We start from the raw sequence: 23,295 nt of genomic DNA, 5'->3' as shown, positions 1-23,295 counted from the left end.
TAAGGAACTTCGTTCCTATCCGGTGTCCCATGACGCCTCACATCTTTTTTGCTGGACAGGTGTTCGAACCTACGGAATACCTGATGTTAAATGATTGCTATAACAGGATCGCTTGTCGGCCATACGAATTCATGAATGATGCACATACTGAGCAAACCTGCAATAAGTATTACAAAAATATCTTCCTTAAATTCCACGTCAGACGACGATGAAATTACTTAACTAAAAATTAATTAAATGAGCTCCACGCAGATGTTCGAGGTAAGGTGATGCCTTAAGATCTTAGCTGGAAGGAAATTACATTTTCGGAATTATATTTGAAATTATATTACGCTAGTCGGCCTGACAGTCGTTGTCATGTCAATTTACACTGACAGGGGAACTCTCAAACTGACATCAATGACTGTTAACATAAAAAAGTCAAAATTCAACAAACATTTCTACGTTTTATTGTTTAGACGTGTATACAAGATTGCTCTTTTGAGGAAGCCCAATTTTTATCGTTTTTATATTAATTAAAGGGAAATAAATAGAATTTTATCAAAATATTACGCAAAAACTAAAGCGTTCTCATTTCGGCACACTATCATAAATAAATAATTGTCGACGATTTATTTTCAAAGTCAAACATTTCATTTTTGTATTGTTGATAAAAATCGTACGGAATTAGTGTTAGAACATTAATAAGTACCCCTCACAACCCTTAAAACTGAATCATATTACTGCTTACTCAATAGATGGTTACCTACCAAAGTTTGTTTAAATAATAAGTTCAATTGAATCTGAGCCTTATGGTTCCTAGACTACAACACTAACCACTTAACCATGACGCCATGTTGTTTAACCTATATTTATTTACCAATTCCCCATTCATTGTAATAAATAAAACACGGTCCTATTATAACTAATTGGTTGGAAGAAACCAACATGATATTAAATGGAATGATATGCGTATGTCATGTTAAAGAATTTGCAAATCACATAAATACAGACTTAAACATCTCACATAACTGATTATTAGAGAACTTAGACCACGTTTAGAATGGAACAACAAGGTCTTAGTTTTTTGGATCACTAGAGGTGATTTCAAAATTAATCATCATGGGATTTTACTTAGCTAAAATTTTCGATTCAAAATTAATAGGCTACATCGTTAGACAACTAGCGAAAATAAAATAAAACCTACTGATAGAGTATGTTGTAAGCGCCCACATTTATTGTCAGGAACAGCCACAACCACGGTATTGTTTATTACTGCCTCGAAGCAGTCATGTGCTTATATCTTTAGGTTAATTTGACATTTTGATATCTACGCGCTGCGGGAATAACTTAAGATTTTATTTGTAAATATTTTGATTTACAACTGAAAATATTATGTGTTTATTTACTAGTTGTAGAATTTTCAGAATTGGTCCAACAGCCATGAAAACCAGACAGAGAATATTGCACAAACTATTTTGATAGCCTTTTTGTTTAAGTCGAACATAGTCCCTTCGTCATATGGATCAAAATATTATGTTTCAGATATTTCGAGCCGATATTCGTTTAATTCATTTGAGAATCCAAAAAGGTAAATATGCAAATCGCTAAAGACTCTTGACTGGCATCTATAAAGCAATAGTGTGTAAGCGCAGCCTTATGTTATCGTTAAGCCGTATTTAAGCTTTATAATCTCTTCAAATAGAATCTGGACACAGATAAGAAACAAAGTGACGCAATGAAGGTCGAAGAAAAATCATTCGTTCGTGAAAATTTTCAAGCAAACATAACAAACTGTAACGAATTTCCTCCGTCACTTGAAAGACACATTCGAAATATTATTATTAAGGAAGGCTATACTAAATATAGTGTAGATAAAAGAGAAATATGCACAAATGGTGGAAACTATCTCGCTTCGCTTTACGAAATCGACATAAAAGGTACAACACAAAAAGGAAGAAAAGAAACGAACATTTTCATTAAGAAAATGAAGCCGGGCGAAAATAGTATGAAAATTATATCAATACCAGAAGCATATAAATTCGAAACATTTGCCTATGAAGAATTGTTAAAGATATATACAGAACTGCAAAATGAAGCTAAAGTACCTGCCGATGAAAGATTCAAAGCGGTAAAAGATTTTGGGGAATTTGATGCTCAAGCTATCATACTCGAAAATTTAGCGAAAAAAGGATATAAAACTGCTCACAGGATGGACGTTGTGTCTTTGGAATACGCTGAAATGGCAATCAAGCAATTAGCAAAATTCCATGCTTTATCTTTTGCTTTACGGGAAAGAAAGCCAGAATATTATGAATCTAAAATTAGAACGATCCCATCGCGTTTGAATCTAGGAAACGAATGGAATGGTTTCGTAAAGTCAATGCAAACTTTAACTTTGAATTTTTTGAATGATAACTTGAGGAAGAAAGTGGAGAATATTTTGCCGCGTTTATTCGAAAATATAACGGATTATTTTGAAGGAAGTGATTCAGCTGTCTGTTGTTTGTGTCACGGAGATTTTAGACCTAATAACATTATGATGAAAGAAATAGTAAGTAGTTCTTTTTTTTGTGAATCTAAATTTTACAAATCATATTTTTATAATGTTTTTTTCCGTTAAATATAGTGCCAAATTCTAGATTATATTTTGGTTGGATAACGTATTGGTTATAAAAGTCCAATAAAGTTACTACATTTTTTTTTTAAATAAAATAAATCATATTTGTTCTAGGATGGTGAAATATCAGAAACAATACCAATCGATTACCAACTGATATACTATGGATGTCCAATAATAGATTTCTTATACTTCATATTCACGGCAACCGACAAAGAATTCAGAAGAGCTCATTTAACACACCTGAAAACCCTATATTACGATACAATGCAAAATTTTCTTGAATATTTTGATATTTCTATAGAATCCGTGTATTCTAAGACAGATTTCGATAATGATTATAAGAAAAAACTTGATTACGGTTTAATTGTTACCATTTTGTATTGCCCCTTTATGTTTGTAGACGAAAACGACGTACCCGACATTACTGAAGCTGATCTAGGCAATATATCGTTTACTTTACATGATAAATACAAAGATAAAATCCAGGGAACTGTTGAGGACTTCATTGAATGGGGATTAATTTAAGGTCACTAAGCCCGTTCCTTGTCCATAACGACGCAACAGAAAAACTTTTTTTTTATTTGATGATGAGGTATTTTAATGAATAAATATCCTATCTTTAAATTGACAGTCTTCTATGAAAGAGATTTGACGGACATGAAAACTGAAAATATAGAGGAACTGTGATTTTCGGACTTTATAACGAAAATATCAAAAACAGAAACTTTGAATAGATTTTTCTTCCTACATTTGGGTGTCGGAAATACATACACGAAAATAAAATGTACAATCAAACCGCAACGCTAATATTACAAAGATAATCCGACCGGGAATCAAACCTGACTTTGTGACAGAGTTAGGGACGCCAATAACTCGACCAAATACTTTGATTTATTGAAAACGTATTGGGAAAGGATAAGTTTAGTTTCTTTGTGGTAATGGTATTTGGTGAATTATTAGTGGTAGGTGTGTAACCAAATAAATATAAATCTATGTTTGTTTGGATGTATATATTTGTCCCGAATGTGTTCCTAAGCCATTTATCTAATTGTTGCGACACTTGGCACAGCTGGTGTTGGTACTCATGAGGGACAATTTTGATCATAGTATCAATATCAATGTAAATTTGGTGGTGCAAGAGTAATTTCAAGAGACCAATGTTTCCATACATTTGGCGCAAGTTACAGCGAAGCGAGAGCGATTAACATTGATTGTAAATAAATTATTGAAAATATTCAGTGTCATCGTGGTCATATCATTCACGGTCATCTGTTCCCAAATTAGAATTCAAATCGAGGGGAGAAAAGCTACTTTGTCATTAAAGTTTCGTCTTATTTGGTATTAGTATCAACAATTCGATGCTTTTAATTGAACTTCTATAAAGTTTATCCCGTTCAAATAGCTGAAGAAGTTTTTTTATATAGTAAAATAAATATGTATTGTATAGTTGAAGAATATTTATTCCAGACTTTAAGCTTTAAATGGCTCTCCTGGAAACTTGCAAAAATTTCGCTTAAGCCAAATAGCCTTTCACCCCTCTAAATAATTAATGCATAATATTATTTTTTTAAATAAACTTTATGTTAGTTGATTTCAAGTTCGCTGATTCGCTTCCATTGGCCTTGGTTGCATTGTAGTATTTGTAGTGTCCAATATGGCATTAACTAAATTACTGTTTTAAAAGGGGTATAAAGTAATTTTAACTGTTTATTCAAAATAGTAGTTTTATCCCTACCTATTCGCTGGTAACCCAAGAGGCTACTCCAGCGACGCGCGGACGGGTAGGTAAGCTCACGGGCTCAACCTGAAAGAGTTTGCTAACGCTAGCCCTAGCAAGAGCAGTGCTTCGCAGAATCGGAAACTACCGGATCGGAATTGCGATCGGAAATTTATATCTATATATCGTGCATACAGTGTGATAACATCACTTATGCAAATTATGTAATTTTTCAGGAGAAACGTTGGTAAAGTCACCATCTTATTATATACTTCTTATATCGCTCTGCTGGGCTATAGAAAGAAAATGATAATATTTAAACAACTTTAAACTTTATCAGTAAAAGCAAACATCTCGCTCGTCTTACTAATAACTACCTATATTTTCTCATACTCAATTCAGTGTTAACAAAAATTGCATAATTGCCTTTATAGTAATAAGTGAAGCAGAAAATTTGTACCCCTTTTTACGAAAATTGTGCGGACGGAGAAATATGAAATTTGTTACACTAATAAAATATAGAGAAGAGTGCAGAATGTCAATATTTTCTTTAGTTATCCTTAAATGAAATGATTAAATCAATAAAGAAAACATTACACACACTACCATGTATTTGACAAAACACAATACATATACTCTGTGTTTATTCTCAAACTTTTGTTATTGTTGAAAGTCTGTGGTCAAATTGAGAATAGATTAATAGTGTTTTTTTTAAATATTATTTGTCTATAGTATAGTCTTGGCAAAATCTGTGATTATACTCGTAGAAGTATAATAGTGAGAAGAGAGAGAGAGAGAGAGAGAGAGAATATAGAGAAGAGTGCAGAATGTCAATATTTTCTTTAGTTATCCTTAAATGAAATGATTAAATCAATAAAGAAAACATTACACACACTACCATGTATTTGACAAAACACAATACATATACTCTGTGTTTATTCTCAAACTTTTGTTATTGTTGAAAGTCTGTGGTCAAATTGAGAATAGATTAATACTGTTTTTTTTAAATATTATTTGCCTATAGTATAGTCTTGGCAAAATCTGTGATTATACTCGTAGAAGTATAATAGTGAGAAGAGAGAGAGAGAGAGAGAATATAGAGAAGGGTGCAGAATGTCAATATTTTCTTTAGTTATCCTTAAATGAAATGATTAAATCAATAAAGAAAACAGTACACACACTACCATGTATTTGACAAAACACAATACATATACTCTGTGTTTATTCTCAAACTTTTGTTATTGTTGAAAGTCTGTGGTCAAATTGAGAATAGATTAATAGTGTTTTTTTTAAATATTATTTGCCTATAGTATAGTCTTGGCAAAATCTGTGATTATACTCGTAGAAGTATAATAGTGAGAAGAGAGAGAGAGAGAGAGAGAGAATATAGAGAAGGGTGCAGAATGTCAATATTTTCTTTAGTTATCCTTAAATGAAATGATTAAATCAATAAAGAAAACATTACACACACTACCATGTATTTGACAAAACACAATACATATACTCTGTGTTTATTCTCAAACTTTTGTTATTGTTGAAAGTCTGTGGTCAAATTGAGAATAGATTAATAGTGTTTTTTTTAAATATTATTTGTCTATAGTATAGTCTTGGCAAAATCTGTGATTATACTCGTAGAAGTATAATAGTGAGAAGAGAGAGAGAGAGAGAGAATATAGAGAAGAGTGCAGAATGTCAATATTTTCTTTAGTTATCCTTAAATGAAATGATCAAATCAATAAAGAAAACATTACACACACTACCATGTATTTGACAAAACACAATACATATACTCTGTGTTTATTCTCAAACTTTTGTTATTGTTGAAAGTCTGTGGTCAAATTGAGAATAGATTAATAGTGTTTTTTTTAAATATTATTTGTCTATAGTATAGTCTTGGCAAAATCTGTGATTATACTCGTAGAAGTATAATAGTGAGAAGAGAGAGAGAGAGAGAGAATATAGAATAGAGTGCAGAATATCAATATTTTTTTTTGTTATCCTTAAATGAAATCATTAAATCAATAAAGAAAACATTACACACACTACCATGTATTTGACAAAACACAATACATACACATTATAATCTGTATTTATTCTCAAGCTTTTGTTATTGTTTAAAGGCTGTGGTCAAATTGAGATTAGATTAGTAGTGTTTTTCTTTAATATTATGTGTCTTGGAAAAATCTGTGATTATACTCGTAGAAGTATAATAGTCTTAGACAATAGAACCAAATTAATGTTCAAACTTATAATTTCAATTAATTATAGTCGAACTTCGACTACGGAGGGACCACTAGCTTAATTAAATAAGTAAATATGAATTTACTACTTGAAACATCAATGAATTATTTTTGAATTGCCGCTCCACATTCTTTATCATCACTAATAAGACGAATATTTCCGATCCGCAGCGAAGTCATCCGAAGATGACGTCATTGGCTTGAGCGTCAACTATCTCGATGTAGTTAACCAGTTCTATAGAAGCACAAATCACAATTTGATGCAGTATTATGGTCATTAAAGTGGGACTTAATAACGAGTTATATATACAAGTGAATTGTTCAGGAACTAGATTGCTTAGAATTTATTTAAATGTGTGTTTTTGTCTTAGGGCATTACGAATTTTAGTGGGTATATATTTAACCTTTAAATACCATAAGCTTGTGTCACGTGTATGTTTAGACAAATATGTAATACTGATACAAACAGACTGATGTATACGAATGTGTTTATCTGATAATTTTTGCGCAATTAGTGCATTACGTTGTTTACAAAGTTACCTTATATATAGGAGTATTTTTGTTCATTTTATTCACAATTTATGCAATTATAACGTAATCTCACTAATAAAGAATATATTTGAATGAAATTGGTGTAAAATTGTCCGGGAATCGTTACATATTATTTTGTAATATAATGGCACAAGAACTACCAATAAAAGTAAAGGAATCTATTCAGAAAATAATACAAAGAGAAAACTTTGTATCTCACGATGTTGAAACAAAGAAAATATATCCAGATGGATCTGGATTTATGGGCGACTTATATGTTGTAGATGTCAGAGGAACAACAAAAGACGGCTGCAAAGAAATGAGTTTGTTTGTTAAGCAAATTATACACAATGCAGAACGTATAAGTATTTATTCGGTCGAAGATATCTTTGCAAGAGAAGCATTAGCTTATAGAGAGCTCTGTCCGGTTTTCGAAGATCTCCAAATCGACGCTGGAATACCTGAAAACGAGAGATTTAAAACGGTAACAAAACAAGAATGTACAAAAGACGTTATCATTTTAGAGAATGTTTGTAAGAAAGGCTATAAAACGTACTACAGAATGGACGTAGTGTCTCTGAAATTTGCGGAATTGGCTTTCAAAGAATTGGCGAGATTCCATGGTCTCTCATTGGTTTTGGAAAAGCAGCGTCCGAAATATTTCGATGTAGTATTCAAGTGCTTGAAACAGCCTTTTATTTTCGGTGAAGCTTGGAATGATTTCGTGGGAAACGTTTCTAAATCGTCAATAAAACTTTTGGACGATGATAAAAGAGAGAAGTATGGAGATAAGATCATGAATATTGTTCATAAATATGAAGATTATATTTCGGATACCAAACAATTTAATACTTTATGTCATGGTGATTATAAAAATAGCAATATTATGGTTAAAGAAAAGGTGAGTTTTATTATAAAATGAAGCAGAAAATACCGTGTAGTACATAATGAAATTAAGAATCCATAATGCATGAAGATCCTCATACTGCCTTAGGAGGTAGGTCAGATTAAGACCCGCCACATGGTAAGTAATTACTGTCACTTACGGACTTCACCAAGGCACAAAGCACGAGCTACCGCCATTAATATCTCCTTTAAATGAATGAATCCTTTATTCTACAATAAAATAAAACAAAAAAAATGCAAAAAAATTCAACACAATAGTACAATGGACGTTCCTATCGCTAAGAGCGATCTCTTTCAGACGCCCATCGGGTAGACAAGTATCATCTGATCTTAAACCACTTTTGAAGAAGGATATTGCATTAGTTTAAGTGTTCTCTATGTATTCGAGGGTAGGTTAACAATTAGTAACAGTGAGATTAATTGAAGTTTCCACATCCGTAATCAGGCTACGATGTTTACGGGAGCTAGTTTAAAATCCAACTCTCTGTTAATAATTGATAAAAAAATATTTAAAACATTATTTACCTTATTAGCTCTGGGAGATGTCATTGTAATGATTCTAACGGCATCCCATAAATGGAATTGAAAAGTTACTGTTTTTACCATCGTTACGCTGGCCACCGGAGCAGAATTCCTATACTACCTAAAATCACTACATCCACAATGCATTTCTAGGGATCTTTGTTTGTTATGTAACGATCCCGAAATAACTCCCTCCATGGTGTTTCTTCAGCGCTATGACATGTCTTTCTTCGAACGTGGTTTGCGAAGAGTACTTAGCGCCAGCCAACTGCTTATCGTCTATAAGTGACTGTAGTGCTTCTGAAGAATAAAAATAACCATTAAAAGGATTGCGCGCAATTCTTGTCATCCTCAAACCGGCTTTAGGCACAATATTCTATGTTGCACAAATGGATTAATGACCTCACGGTTTGTATTGTGTTAAGTAGTGTTAAGTTTCCGGGGTCCGTAAACACCAGAAATTTAATGTCTCCACTTTAAGATATGAGATCGAAGTCTTGATTATATCGTAGAAAGGAGGCCTTAGAGGCCTCAGCCGGGTTACTGATTTGATAAGTGGAAGAGCGGTGATGCGATAGATGCCATAGGTTCCCGAGTGGAGACCGCGCAGCGGAAGACGTAACGTGGGACGCCCTCTGGGTAGGTAGTGCGATGACCTCCGAACGGTGGCCGGTAAGAAGTGGATGAGGAGAGCCGTAGACCGGGGTCAGCGGTGTGGATTGGGATAGAAGTATGTCCAGCAGTGGACGACTGTGAGCTGTTGATGATGATAGATGCCATTGAAATTTCGACCTCATGTCTCAAGGTAGGTAGCGGCATTCGTGTCGTCGTGTCCCCGGTAACATTAAAGTTGGCTGAACTCGACTCGTCAGGAACAAAAATAGCCGGCATATCGTTTAGGGTTATCAAACACAACGAGTTATCAGAAATAAATATAGCTGCATAAAATTTATTTATACAGCGGCGGTCAATACCATGTTATCATCGAATATCATATTTAATTATATAAATTAATCATAATTAATCAAATGTAATCAAGTTTTACTTATATTTTTTTTCTATTATGCGATTTTCGATGGCTATATTTAGAGGTTGTTGCAAGGCTGAATTCCGAAATCTAACTTGAGTGCAGAAGTCGCCTTCTTGACTGTTTTATGACTATTGTCTCATCCTTGAACGAACGAATATTTTGCGGTAGAAATAAACATGTTAATCGTGCTCATTCGTACGGGTTTAGATCCCGCCAGTAATCAGGCAAATTTATATGGTATACAGGTTTAATTTTACACAATGCTATTCTTTAACTCAATCACGTAGATAACGCTTTTCGGTCTTTTGTTCTTCAGAACGGAGCCTGCTTCGAAGTTTTACCAATTGACTTTCAAATCCTCCACTACGGGTGTCCTATTAACGACCTCATATACTTCATCTTCACCGGAACGGACCAGGAGTTCAGGAAAGCGCACATGAAAGACTTGAAAGACCTATACTATGAGACGTTGAAAAATTTCGTTTCTAATTTCGGCGTGAGACTAACGGAGGTGATATCGAAAGGAGAATTCGATGAGCTATTCAAAACGAAGCTGGATTTTGGTTTAATGATTAACTGCTTTTACGTGCCGTTTATGTTCTCGGCCGAGAACGATGTGCCTGACGTCACTGAGCTCTTAGGTGATATAAGCTTCAAGACGGATGAGAGGTTCGGGATTCGATTCAGAGAAGTAGTCGACGATTTTATAGAATGGGGCTACTTGTAGCGATTGTATTAGTTTTCAAATATTAAAAAGAAATATCTATATATTAATACGTGAAGCAAAAACTTTGTATCCCTTTTTACGAAAATTGCGCGGACGGAGGAGTATGAAATTTTCCACACTTATAGAGAATATAGAGAAGAAGTGCACAATGTTATTTTTTTTTAAAATAATGCTTAAAAGATACCTTAAATCAATAAAGAAAACATTACACACACTACATACGATGTATTTGACGCACACACGCATGCATACTATTTATGACAAACTTTTGTTCTTGACGTCTGTTGTCAAATTGAGATTAAATATTGTTTGTCTTTGTTAATATTTTTTATAGTGTATTCTTGGCGAAATTTGTGATTAAAGAAGCTTAGAATACAAACATAATAGTGTACAAAGTTACAATTCCAATTAATTATAGTCGAATTTCGACTACTGCGGGACCTCTAGTATATATAGAATCACAAAGTTTAAAAATGTCCTTATTGAATTATGGAATAATGTATTGTGAATGATATAAAGATCTTATTATTTTATAAATGCGTAACACATGTAAATCATAAATAAAAATGAAGATATAAGCGATCTATTCATTCATTTAGTTTTAAAAAACACACGCCATAAAATACAAGAAGGTACAATGACTGGAAAAATATGTGAATTGTGTGAAACTTATTGCATTGAATATTTGAATTATGTTAGTATATTTGTTTGCTCTGTAACTGATGTCAGGTTGTTTAAGACCCAATGGACTATACCTACGTCTCTTTCATCTTCGTCACCTCTCGTTCTGAAGTTACTTTTTCAAATGTCCTGTGGCCTACAGGATAAGACACCCTGTCCATTCGTATCGAGGGATGCGGCAGTACCAGTGTTCGAATTTCTCAAGTAGGTACCAATTTGTCTAGAGCAATAAAACAGCATTTTAATTGCGTTAATGTAGAAAATGAACTTCCTCAGGAATAAGTACTATTGTTTCTGGATGAAAGGTGCCCAAATGTACGATTTTTTATAGGTAGTCGAGCAAACGGCTCACCTGGTGGTAAGTGTTTACCGTCGCTCATGGACGCCAGCAATGCCAGGGGCACAGTCAAGTCGTTGCCTACCATTCAGTACTCTCAAAAGTACTACGATGAAGGAATAACATATTTTAATGAAAAACAAACCCGCAAATGAAACTACATATTTGCTTAGTTATTGGTGGTAGGGTGTTTTGTGAGCCTGCACGGGTAGGTACCACCGTCCGCCCTAAGCACGTTATTACGGATCCTCCCGATCCATTAACAGTGCTTTTAGGTACCGCAAGCACCGGTTACCGTCCTCGTCGAACCCGTCGCTGAGACCCAGCCACAGCCAGACACAGCCCACTGAGTTTCTCGCTGGATTTTTTAGTGGGTCGCGTTTCCGATCCAGTGGTAGATTCTGCGAAGGTCTGCCCTTGCTAGGGCTAGTGCTAGCCATACTCACGGTTTGAGCTCCGTGCGCTCACCTACACGTTAAGTAGGAGCTGAAATAGCCTCGCAAGGCTTAAAAAAATATGTGTGGTGTCGTGGGACACCGGATAGGAACGAAGTTCCTTATTATAAAAATATTAATTTTAAGTTCTATTCGAGGTATAAAGAAAATAAAACTGGAGGTTTCGCAACAACCCACGGTCATTCGGTAACGTGCGAACTTATTGTGGTACACTGCATTCACGGTTGTTTGCATAAGAGTTAGTGTATTGCGCGAACGAACGCTCTGAGATCGTGGTCAATGAATAATAAAAAAATATGTTGTTTTTTGTACGTTATTACAAAGTTAAGTCGTACACTGTGTGCATTACTAATTTGCACGTTATTAAAAAATTAAGTCGTACACTGTGTGCATTACTAATAAAAATCTTACGTTACGGACGTTTTTTTTCCCGGTTAGGGTACCCCTCCGCATCGTCCCATAAGGAACTTCGTTCCAAAAAAAACACCGTCCTCCGTTTTCAGCCGCGAACCAGTGTTTAGACCTGAAGGTTGCGGCAGCCGCTGTACTCTTAAAACAGTAATATAGAACAAATGTCCCAAAGTCGGTGGCGGCATGGACGTTGATGATGTCTATGAGCTCCGGTAACCGTTTAACACTGTGACGCGTAGCTATCACGCAACACAAGATACATATTTGAAAGGTATCTGAATCTTGCTAACAACATTTTCAATATGTACAAAATCAAAGCAAATAACATTCGGACCGACCGGATATCTTCTCTTGGTCATTTTCTCCCAAAACCCTCATCTAAGCAATAAAAAATATCTTCCAATAGTTATACAAAAATATATAACTAAGAATCTATCAACACAATTATAGCAGAAAGGGTATGAAGGAAGACCTTTGAATGCTCGTGGGCTGCCCTAAAATATACCATTAATATATAATCTTCATGAGTATCCTATAATAGTGGCTTTTCAGGGATCAGAGTTGATAAATAGGGTCGGCAAGGTCAGAATTAATATTGAGGAGTGATTTACTGATTTGAGCAGCAGCTTTGAAGAATGGTTCACTTATTATTCTGATGTTATTTCGGTTCGCTATGTTCAACATTGATTTTTATTGAGACAAACAACACCATTCAATTTGTTTTAACGAATATCAGAGGTACATCACAGCGTTCGTAAGACAGTCCTCTTTGAGGTTTGAGGTCAAAATAAATTTAAATTTCTAAAAATACGTATTCCTTAGATGGTGGAACTAGATCATGCTTTACAGGAGCCTATAGACCTCATTATTTGAGGCAAAGGTCTCAATTGTACTCTATAACAACTGCCCCACCCATCAAAATGGAACGCAAGTCTGCTTCGGGGTATAAAGATACAGATGGTGGTATACGTCTTGGTACACTGGTGTTGGTACTTACTTAGTTAGTGCCTAATAATTCAGACAGACATAAAACTAACTGGCTGTTAAATTTCCTATTATACATTATCAACCCTAATGTTATGTACTTAAAAGATCAAACATTTAGCCAATATCCAATTAGATTGGGCCAAAAACCTTTTCGTTTCGCAATGAAAGGATTAGGTCTGCTCATATCGGAATTTTCACACAAAGAAAGCTATGAGTAATACGTTTTCCTTCCGTTTTCAACAATCGAAAATATTTTTCCTATTACCAGGCTTTGAAAACATGTTTGTGATGGATGTTACATATTGTTGTTCCATAAATTCTTGGGGAGCCGTTACCTATTAAATACAGGAGTGTCCGTGAAAATACCAAAAACCGATCTTAATCGAATAGTGTGATGTGAATTTAGTAATTAATAGAAAATAATATTGATATTAGAGCAATATATTAATTAATATGTATATAAAAGTGATTTGGAAGAGAATACCTTGAAAATATTTTTAAATTGCAACACAAACGGGCAAAATTAAATTAGAGGCAACATTTTTCCCACAGAAGTTTTGAGTTTGAAATTTAGTAATATATTAAGAAGTTATTTGTAACTACATTGACCTATCTATTTTTACATATATCAATCACGCATTCTGACTAGAATCATGGAATATACCTACATATTTTAATACCACTAATATTTCAGCCTTATGCCTTAAAGTCAGTAGCTGCATTTAATACTAGTGTCTCTTGGCCTCTCTCTCTCTCTCTCTTTCTCCCTCTCCAGTACCACTCAAGAACAGATCGATTAATGTGAAGTCATTTGTCTATTCCAAAGAAGCAGTTATCTTACGACCGAGCTAAACTCTGTTTATAAACAATAAATTTATAAATATATCTTTGAGATAAACTTCAAAGTTAGATGTGATTGGAATATTATGATACAGAAAAACAGTGAATTTCAATTAGGTTTGTTTTCATAAATAAAGTGTTGGAGATGAAACGTGACGATATTAATTTTAGTATGATGATAACAAATGAATTTATGAAACAATAATATCTCTATGAGGATCTGTTTAATCTCCCGTCAAAATATTATCACGGGACTCGCTTAGTTACACATGAGATATGTGTTTGAGAGAGATGATTAAATAAACTTTGTTAATCGTTTTTCAAAATATTACAATATTATTTCCTAAGTGGTCGTTCTCTAGAACTAGCTATTTGAATTGAAGTTTATCTTCGGCCTACAGTTTTAATTTAAAATAAGCTATAACAACAACTATTGAAACATCCTAGCATTTCGTTTCCACATTAGCCACGTTAATGCATTTATTTTTATTTAGCGATTATACTTATTTATCAGAAACAGTTTAAGTTGCGTTCTGATGAAGATCCCTCAAATTTGTATTGAACATTTAGTTCAAATTGTAATTATTCACAGCACTCTATCACCAGTTTTCTTTTCTACAATGACTATAATCATTTATTTCTTTACAGATACCCATAATGGAGTGCACCGCACATAAGAATCAAACATAAGATGGCCGCCGAAGGCCTTTTCCAAACGAAACAATGGACGAAATACAAAATGAACAGAATCACAGTGAAATTCCGCATCACTATGATAATATTAGCATCTTTGCCTTATAGCTCAGCGGTTAGTTTACCAAATGGGGATCCGGCTCCGGGCAGGTCACCGGGACCGCCTACCGAGGGACCTAGTTATGAAGAAACCGCTAACTTTGGCGTTGAAGAGACTACAGTCAGTGCAACGAGTGTGGATATGGATGACGTTTGTGTGTTCGCTAGAGTGGCCAGTGACAGCGGTGACGTGGTGACGTTGAGTGAAGATGACAGTGACGTGAATTTGACGTTTAGTCATTCGGTGTTCGAAGTGGAGGAGCTAGTGAGAGGCGTCGTTTATGACGGTAAGTTTTCGATTAGCTAATTACATATAGTGCACGTTATTTAGAGGTACCACGAAGGAAGCAGCTCCTACTAGCTAATACTCATGTATTTCTATTCCGAACCACTCTATTCTGTCTTCGAAAGGAAACGGCATATTAATTTGCACGCTATTTATAAATTCATAAAGTGTAATTTCGGAGTTACGTTCCGTAATAATTGATGATTTGAATTCGTCAGGCTTAGGACTGACAGAACAAGGTTAGTAGGAAACGTCAACCATAATGTGAGACGGGTTCTTCATTCCGAAATTCATACAAGTGGCTTATTTACTAGGAAAGTAAAATGTTATGTGTTTAATGCTGTTGGAACTGAGCAAAGGATAAGATTATTGACTCGCTCCGAAGATCTTTGATGCACTTATCGATTTCGACACACTCGAGTGTTTTAAATGCGAACTTATTAAAAATAGTCGCATATTTCCGATAACTGACAGACTGCGTGCCATCTCTGCAACGCTTTTATAGTCAATATGACATCCCTAGAATCGTTGAGAATATTCCTCACAAGTCGAGTACTTTCGATGTGTGTTTACGCTATCTGACAATAGATGGCGGTGTACTTCTCGAGCGTTCTAGATGCTACTAGATCTTCAATATTCGTTCCGCTATTCGGCGATAGATGTTACTCTTACCGGCATAGCATAACTATGTATATGTATCTGGTACCCATAGAACCGGAATTCCAAGTTTGGGGCCAAAAGATCATGACAAAGAATTTATAATTTAAGTACATTGCTAAAACGCCTCAGGCTACGTGCAAATGTCTTCCATAAATTTAAAAAAGTGATACCACATGCGTAATATCGGTCTGGGTACCTGTCGCGTGAGAGACACACATAAAGCTGCGTCCACACTATGAAAGCTCTCATTAAATTTTGCTTTGATACATTCATTTCATTCAATAACAAGGGGGCCAAAGCGATAAAACTGTTCAACCTATGTGTCAATGGCGTTAGGGGTGTCGGTCCTCATGTCATTGTGTTCACGATGAATAACCGGAAATTGAATGCAAAAAGATTGGTTTGCTACCTTGAGAATATAATATGCGTGGTTTTATGTCTGACGGTGTGCGTGGCATGGCTTAAACAATAAAAGATACCATTTCATTTATTAAGAAACTCCTGTAATTCCACATTTAAATTTAAAAATATATTTTGCACGCGTGTCAAATAGTACAAAGCGTGTAAGAGGTGACAGTTTGAATATAGCCTAATAGGTACAGCTGAGCCACCAGCGAGTGTAATTACACAAAAAAGTAACTTAAAAAACCTCAAATCTACTTACATATATTCACTTTTAAAGAGCTTAGGGAAATGTGCGCGGCATAATATTTACAATTTGTGTAAACTTATTCTGCGGAGGACGCAGCGAGCGACGCGGCGACGGAGAGAAACTTTCCGAACAAAGAAATTGTGTTTTAAAGCGCTGTTTAAATCGTTCATAGATATCTATATTAATATTATAAAGCTGAAGAGTTTGTTTGCTTGAACGCGCTAATCTCAGGAACTACTGGTCCGATTAAAAAAATTCTTTCAATGTCAGATAGCTCATTTATTGAGGAAGTCTATATAACATCACACTAAGACCAATGCAAGCGGAGCACTAATAAAGAATGTTTCAAAATCGGGATATTTTTCCCTTTCGAGAGGTTTCGCTGCGTGCGCTGCGGAAACGGTTAAAGTTACGCTAAAATAATGTATGAAAAAATTGTTCCCCTTTAAAAGTTTAAAAAAAGTCAATGTTAATAAAAAACGTTCTGCTAAAGTAACTATTCGACGCGGACGTAGTCGCGGGCAAAAGCTAGCTTCTCATATATTAAAGTTAATGCGAAGTCTTGAATTTTGTGAAACTGATGTTGTCAAATAAAACAATGCTCAAAACTGACGCAATATCACCACGTCCACAATACTCATTCGTATACACAGCAAATACCTTTGTTGACCGGGTGAAATTCTAAGCACGACAAATATTCGCTTTACAATTTATTTGTGCCCTGAAATGGTATGCAACACTGTCGACAACAAACAACAAAATAATAATATGTTAAGAGATTAGAAGTTGTGCATTAAATTAATAAATTACTGGTATTATTCTTAGAAACAATCTATGTAAGCTGATATGAAACTGTATCAGAATTGTGAACGATTGAGATATTGGTAAAATCGCTTTTTTTTTGTCAAGAGGAAATAGCCGGACTCCCACCCACCACTGAGGATGGCAGGCGGGGTATGTCTGAGTCGAACCGACTAAAACCTCCGGTCGCTTAACAACCCACCTTCGAGCCTCGCATGAGACAGAACTCATGAAAAGGCAAAGGGGGGAGAGTGAAGCGCTTACTGTGGAGCACATTTGTCCCATCACCCTCCCCCTCGGGACGCCGGGCCAGCGGTCGTCGGCGCCACGACCACCAGCCCTCTCAGTCGGCAGGCTGTCCGGTAAAATCGGTTAGGATTTTTTACTGGGAGGTCGAAGGCCCATCCTCTTCTTTAGCCTGATGCTGTGGTGCTGGCAATGATGAAACCATCAACTCCCAACGGGTACACCGGTGAGGAGAGTAGTTTTACCACGCTCTCTTTCAGCCTTTGCAGGGTCATTAGGATGATGTAGGATGTGCTTGTCCACCGTCCAACGGTCGTGTTTGTATTAAAACTAAGGTCCATACAAGTAATGCTTTGAAACATACATAAAGTTATTACATCGATAAACCTAAAATAATAATAATATTATATAGCTCACGGAACAAAACACGCACGCACATCCGATCCCAAATTAGAATTCCCTGTGTAATAAGTACCAGAGACTAACATACATACTTATAGATATGTATGTTTAAATAATTATATACATATATAGATAATAAACACCCAGACAAAGAGCAAACAGCAGGCTAATCAAATAAATTTTTTTTATTGCTTAGATGGATGGACGGGCTCACAGCTCACCTGGTGTTAAGTGGTTACTGGAGCCCATAGACATCTACAACGTAAATGCGCCACCCACCTCGAGATATAACTTCTAAGATCTCAGGTATAGTTACAACGGCTACCGCACCCTTCGAACCGAAACGCATTACTGCTTCACGGCGGAAATAGGCGGGGTGGTGGTACCTACCCGTGCGGACTCCCAAGAGGTCCTACCACCAGTTAAAATCCGACTCCGAAAAAAATCGAATCCACGACCTTCGGCGTAACAGTCAGAGACGCCAACTACAGTACCACTGAGTCAGTCAATGCATGGTGTAATGTGTTTCCTGGAATCTTCAGACATCACTATATTAATGCCGTCATCCACGTTGAGCCATGATTATTTCAATTGCCATTGCAATAAGAGGGCTCTCTCCGAACAAAAAACATAAATGTTTTGTGAATGTTATACTCGCAGATCAGATGCTTGTGCCTTACCAATATTTATTTTTACCGGGTACCTATGGGTGTGGACCCATGACACCACCTTAATACCAATACAAAAAATAAGAGCATGGGCAGATTTAATTTAAAAATAAGACGATAATCTAGAAGAGGATACTGCTGACGCGCACACGAGCTTAGAGGAATTCGACAATAACCACTGTCATCTTAAGATTTTAATTCAACTAGTGGTCGCCTGGTAGTCGAAACTCGACTATAATTATTAATTTAAATTAAAAGTTTAAACATTATTATGGTCAAAGACTTTACTTTTATAATCACAGATTTCGCCAAGACACTATAGACAAATAATTTTTATTTATTTATTTAAGTACACACAGAAAACAAGACACAGTACAGAGTAATAGGAAAATTATGTACAAAGGCACTGCTTATTTCTTTGAGAAATCTCTTCCAGCAGACCTGCGAGAGGATAATGAGAATAATAATAAAAAGTGATAAGTGTGTGTAGAACAAATAACACATAACTAAAATAACAAATACAACATGAGAATTATAGCACATAATATTAAATGAAAACAATATTAATCTATTCTTAACTTGACCTCAGACTTTAACAATAAACAAAATAGTGTGTGTGTCAAATACATGTTAGTGTGCGTAATAATGTATTTTTTATGCATTATTTTAACAAAATATTAACATTCTGCACTCCTTCTCTATTTTCTCTATAAGTGTGAGAAATTTCATACTCCTCTGTCCGCACAATTTTTGTAAAAAGGGATACAAAGTTTTTGCTTCACGTATTAATATATAGATTAACTTGAATTTTCTCTTCCATTTAGCTGTTGATATTTTTCTTAAAAGTGACTAATTCAATCAATTTCGTTTTTAATTGACAGTAACGAAACTTCTCGATAATTACCAGACAGTAAAAAAGAAACTCAATTGACAAGCAGAGCAAGTAGAGGAAAAAACGACAACTATTTTGATATTTGTTATATATATATTTTTATTTTTATTTTTTTTATTGCCTTTGTAGGCAGACGAGTTTACGGCTGACCTGGTGGTGAGTGGTTACCGTTGTTCATGGACTTGGGAAATTCTAGGGCAGAGCCAAGCCGCTGCCTACCCAAATAAACATAAAATTCTGATTTCTAAAAAATATAAACCATCGCAATTAAAATATACACATTTCCTATCTAATTACCTACACATTTTCATCAAACTTCATTTCTAAGCGGCCAAGCTAAGGTCTGGATTAAACGAGATGTGAACTATAAATATTACTGTTGACTTCCTCAAAAGTTAATATTGAATGAACACTAAAATCGCAAGGCAAACCATTAAATATTCAGGCATAAAACGTCCTGTTTACCAACAGCTTTTGTATTTGGAAGTAATTATCCTCGAGGGCACATCAGCCTTGTACAATAGTCCTGTTTTGATCTAAAATTAACGGACCAACAATGCTTCCTCTCTGAATAGGTTAAATAAATGACTATGCCTTACGTAATTTTCTGGTCATTTACTAGGAGACTGTGAAATTTTAATTGCTTAACGTGTTTGGGATGGTATGGACATGTGATGAGAAGAAAATGAGGTTGGTAAGAAAGTGTTAACTATCAATGTGGAAGGATGTTGAGGAAGAGGTAGACCTAAGAAGAAATGGATGGATTGCGTGAAAGACGATATGGGTAAGAGGGAATAAGCGAAGAAATGGTATATGATAGTAGAGTATGGAAGGAGAAAACGTCATGTTCCCCTAACCCCAGGTAACTGAGAGAAGGGCAGGAGAATGATGATGTGAAATTTTAATTGCTGAAAAATTTTATAGTGGAAACAGCGAATTTCGTTCAGCCTTTCTGATAATTGAATATTGGTTTTTTATTCTTTTGAAATTTCCTAAGTAACGTGGCTGTGTAGTGTCGGTATATTCACACGGTTTTTATAAAAGGTGATTAGGGCATTCATTGGTGCATTATGGCAGTGGAGATGAAAACAAACTTCCTAATCTAGTCCGAAGTAAAGTGCTATGTCCAAGACAGATCGCGCTGGAGAAATACTGTTAAAGTCCTCTGGTCTAGGACTAGGATTCTAAACAAAAAAACTGGGCATTAATCAGAGAAAGGGCCGGAGGTTTTCACTGATTATACCAGCAATACGAGAGGGGCAACCGGCATTTACTTGTATGGCGTACTCTAAGTCCGCACGGTTAGGTAACACCAGCAACAAATAATTTTGCGTACATTTTACCGACGATAGCGTCGATTCTAGTCTCATTTATGTATCATTAGCTCGAAATTTTAACTGTATTACTATCAATTAGCTTACTCTTCGAATTCAAATCCATGACTGCTTTGCGGAAGTAATAGAGTGAGCGTTGGCACCTACGCTTGCGGTATAAGATATATTGCGGGCATATATGAGTGCGGATAAATTTGAAACTCAACATAACTCAGATCTTACTATAAATTTATTGATGACGATACGATCTGCTAATTTCGAATTTATTGGATTCCGATCAATCATTATCGTCTGACGGGGAAGCCCTTTGATCGAAATGTTGTTTTCTTAGCGGCCCTCGGCAAAGTAAAATTGTTTGTTACAAACTAGATTAGTGTTGCGTTGTTAGATTTCGGACTCGGCCGTGGCTTCAGTTTTAACGAATATAATTGAGAGATAACAATTATGGACCATATCGAAACTTATGAACAGAGTAAATGTGGATCTTAGGTTACTGGGAAACTTGTTTTCTTCAGTAACAATCATAACACACCATTTACTAATTCTTTCGTATTAACAAAAAAGTCCGAGGTGCGTGATATATGTATTTCCGTTAATAACAAGGAATACTGAGAAAAATATGACTTTGAGAGAGAGCCCTTGTTTCCCGAGCACTTTGACAACCACTCAAACGAGATACAAAGAGAGTCCTTCACGGTAGATAGAAACTTGGCTATGCCCCTGTCAATAATAATGTCCGGTGACCAATAAACAACAGAAACACCATGATTCTTTTGGTATTATTTCTTATCTTGCCACCATCACAACATTAGCCCTCAGAGCGGAGCTCATCTTTATTTTTAGAATTACAACGTTAAACTATAATGTTTTTTGAGATTCTACCTCTCGTCTTTGCCACGTGCCGTTGTATCTGACAATATTTCCGGACTGTCATTAATTCTTTTAACGATTTTTAAAAAAAATTATTTTTTTTGTCATAAAAATCAAAAACGCGACTCTACTGTCGAGATTATTCCCTCCCCGCACTAGAGTCTTCAAGTTAGATGCCATCTGAAGACTATGACAAATGACAGAGTGACGCACATTACGTTTTCATCTCTTCTCGTACTGATTTATTTGCTTATAAATATTTGATTGACCATTTCGTTTATTTGGGATATTTTGACCAACAATTTTAAATTTACAATTGTACGTCAAAAGCGGGTACTTTCAACACTAACATTTAGTGTTCTTGCGAAATTTCTGAAACGGAATTAACGCTCAGCAGATGGACTAACTAAGGACATCTAAGAATAAAAACGCGCAGGGGTGTGAAAGATGATAAATATGAGACAGAAATAGTAACTTTAGCATACACAAATTAAATGGGCTTTAGTACCGTTGTCAACGGTGACAGGTAATAAAAGTAAGTAGTGGTCGCTCAGTAGTCGGAATTCGACCATAATATTAATTTAAATTATTATGGTTCTATTGTCAAAGACTATACTTCTATAATCACAGATTTGGCCAAGGCTACACTATAGACAAATAACATTAAAGACGAACAACATTAATCTATTCTCAATTTGACCACAGTGTGTAATGTTTTCTTTATTGATTTAAATGATTTTTTTATGCTTTATTAACTTAAAAAAAAAATTAACATTCTGCACTTCTTCTCTATATTCTCTATAAGTGTGGGAAATTTCATACTCCTCCGTCCGCGCAATTTTCGTAGAAAGGGGTACAATGTTTTTGCTTAACTTATTTATATATTGATTATGATAGATGTAATTGATCCGTTAGCTTCTATGGAATATTAAGTTCTGAGAAAATCCTCTAGATTAAACTCCAAGACTGACACATTATCCACTCGAATTTGCACCGTTATCGATTACAAAGCGGTCTTATTGTTTATCGGACTCGCTTCAAAGCAATACGCGACCACTAATGTCGTCAACAATAAACGTCACTAAAGGCAAAATAAATTTCATAACTTCAAAGGCAAATAAACGTAATTACAGAGAGACTCCTCAAAGACAGGCTCCGTGCTCGTTCGAGTTAAAACAATACAGTTCCACAAGACGTATCGTGGTACAATTTCGTTGGCTATATAAATTTAGTTACCGGTTAATGACGTGGATTTTTTCACTGTGCTACTTTGTTGTTTGTTGTTGTGGTCCTAGAGTTGCCCGCTGGTACATAGGGCCCTCACAAGTTGTCTCCACTTGACCTTGGCTTGCACTTGCTCCTTGACACCACTCCAGGTCACGTTGGCAGTCCTCATCTAGGTAACCAGTGTGCGTCTCTAAGTGTGTACAGACGAGCATACGGCCCACCTGATGGTAAATGGAAAAGATCTTTGGAAACGCACTGTCGATGAACGCAGCGGTTCTAGATAATATGGATGAACTCTGTTCCGATGGCGGGAGGTGCGATGATAAAAAAGGAGATGAGGGTTCATCTCCTTTTTATAAAAGGTGAGGATTTACCAGCTTTTCCAACGGTCTGTATTTTTAAAAGTGTTCTCTTGCGAGATAGATATTAAAACTTTTTATATAACATGTCCTTAAGTTCCGTGTTATCCTTGATAACTA

At 35.4% G+C, this 23,295-nt stretch overlaps 3 protein-coding genes across 6 annotated transcripts in view; all 3 read left to right on the top strand.

Annotated features, from left to right (window-relative positions):
* Positions 1 to 23,295, top strand: part of LOC114242215 (uncharacterized) — a 245,435-nt gene that overhangs the window by 32,128 nt on the left and 190,012 nt on the right. For all 4 annotated transcript variants that reach the window (XM_089730835.1, XM_089730832.1, XM_089730836.1 and 1 more), the window contains exon 2: positions 14,635 to 15,065. In XM_089730835.1, the coding sequence (XP_089586961.1) occupies positions 14,678 to 15,065 (388 nt within the window). In that variant the 5' untranslated portion in view covers positions 14,635 to 14,677. The remainder of the gene's footprint in view (positions 1 to 14,634; positions 15,066 to 23,295) is intronic.
* Positions 1,673 to 4,319, top strand: LOC114242212 (uncharacterized). Its single transcript, XM_028173289.2, has 2 exons — positions 1,673 to 2,533; positions 2,714 to 4,319. The coding sequence occupies exons 1-2, from the start codon at positions 1,718 to 1,720 to the stop codon at positions 3,125 to 3,127; spliced, it is 1,230 nt and encodes a 409-aa protein (XP_028029090.2). The 5' UTR covers positions 1,673 to 1,717; the 3' UTR covers positions 3,128 to 4,319.
* Positions 6,476 to 10,861, top strand: LOC114242213 (uncharacterized). The gene is made up of 2 exons (XM_028173290.2): positions 6,476 to 7,991; positions 9,865 to 10,861. Exons 1-2 carry the CDS (start codon positions 7,236 to 7,238, stop codon positions 10,273 to 10,275), a joined length of 1,167 nt encoding a protein of 388 aa, XP_028029091.2. The 5' UTR covers positions 6,476 to 7,235; the 3' UTR covers positions 10,276 to 10,861.

The sequence above is a fragment of the Bombyx mandarina genome, chromosome 11 (assembly GCF_030267445.1).
Source record: "Bombyx mandarina strain Sakado chromosome 11, ASM3026744v2".
Taxonomy (NCBI): Eukaryota; Metazoa; Arthropoda; class Insecta; order Lepidoptera; family Bombycidae; genus Bombyx; species Bombyx mandarina.
The sequence above is the reverse complement of the archived record's forward strand: the minus strand, read 5'-3'. Positions and strand labels throughout refer to the sequence as shown.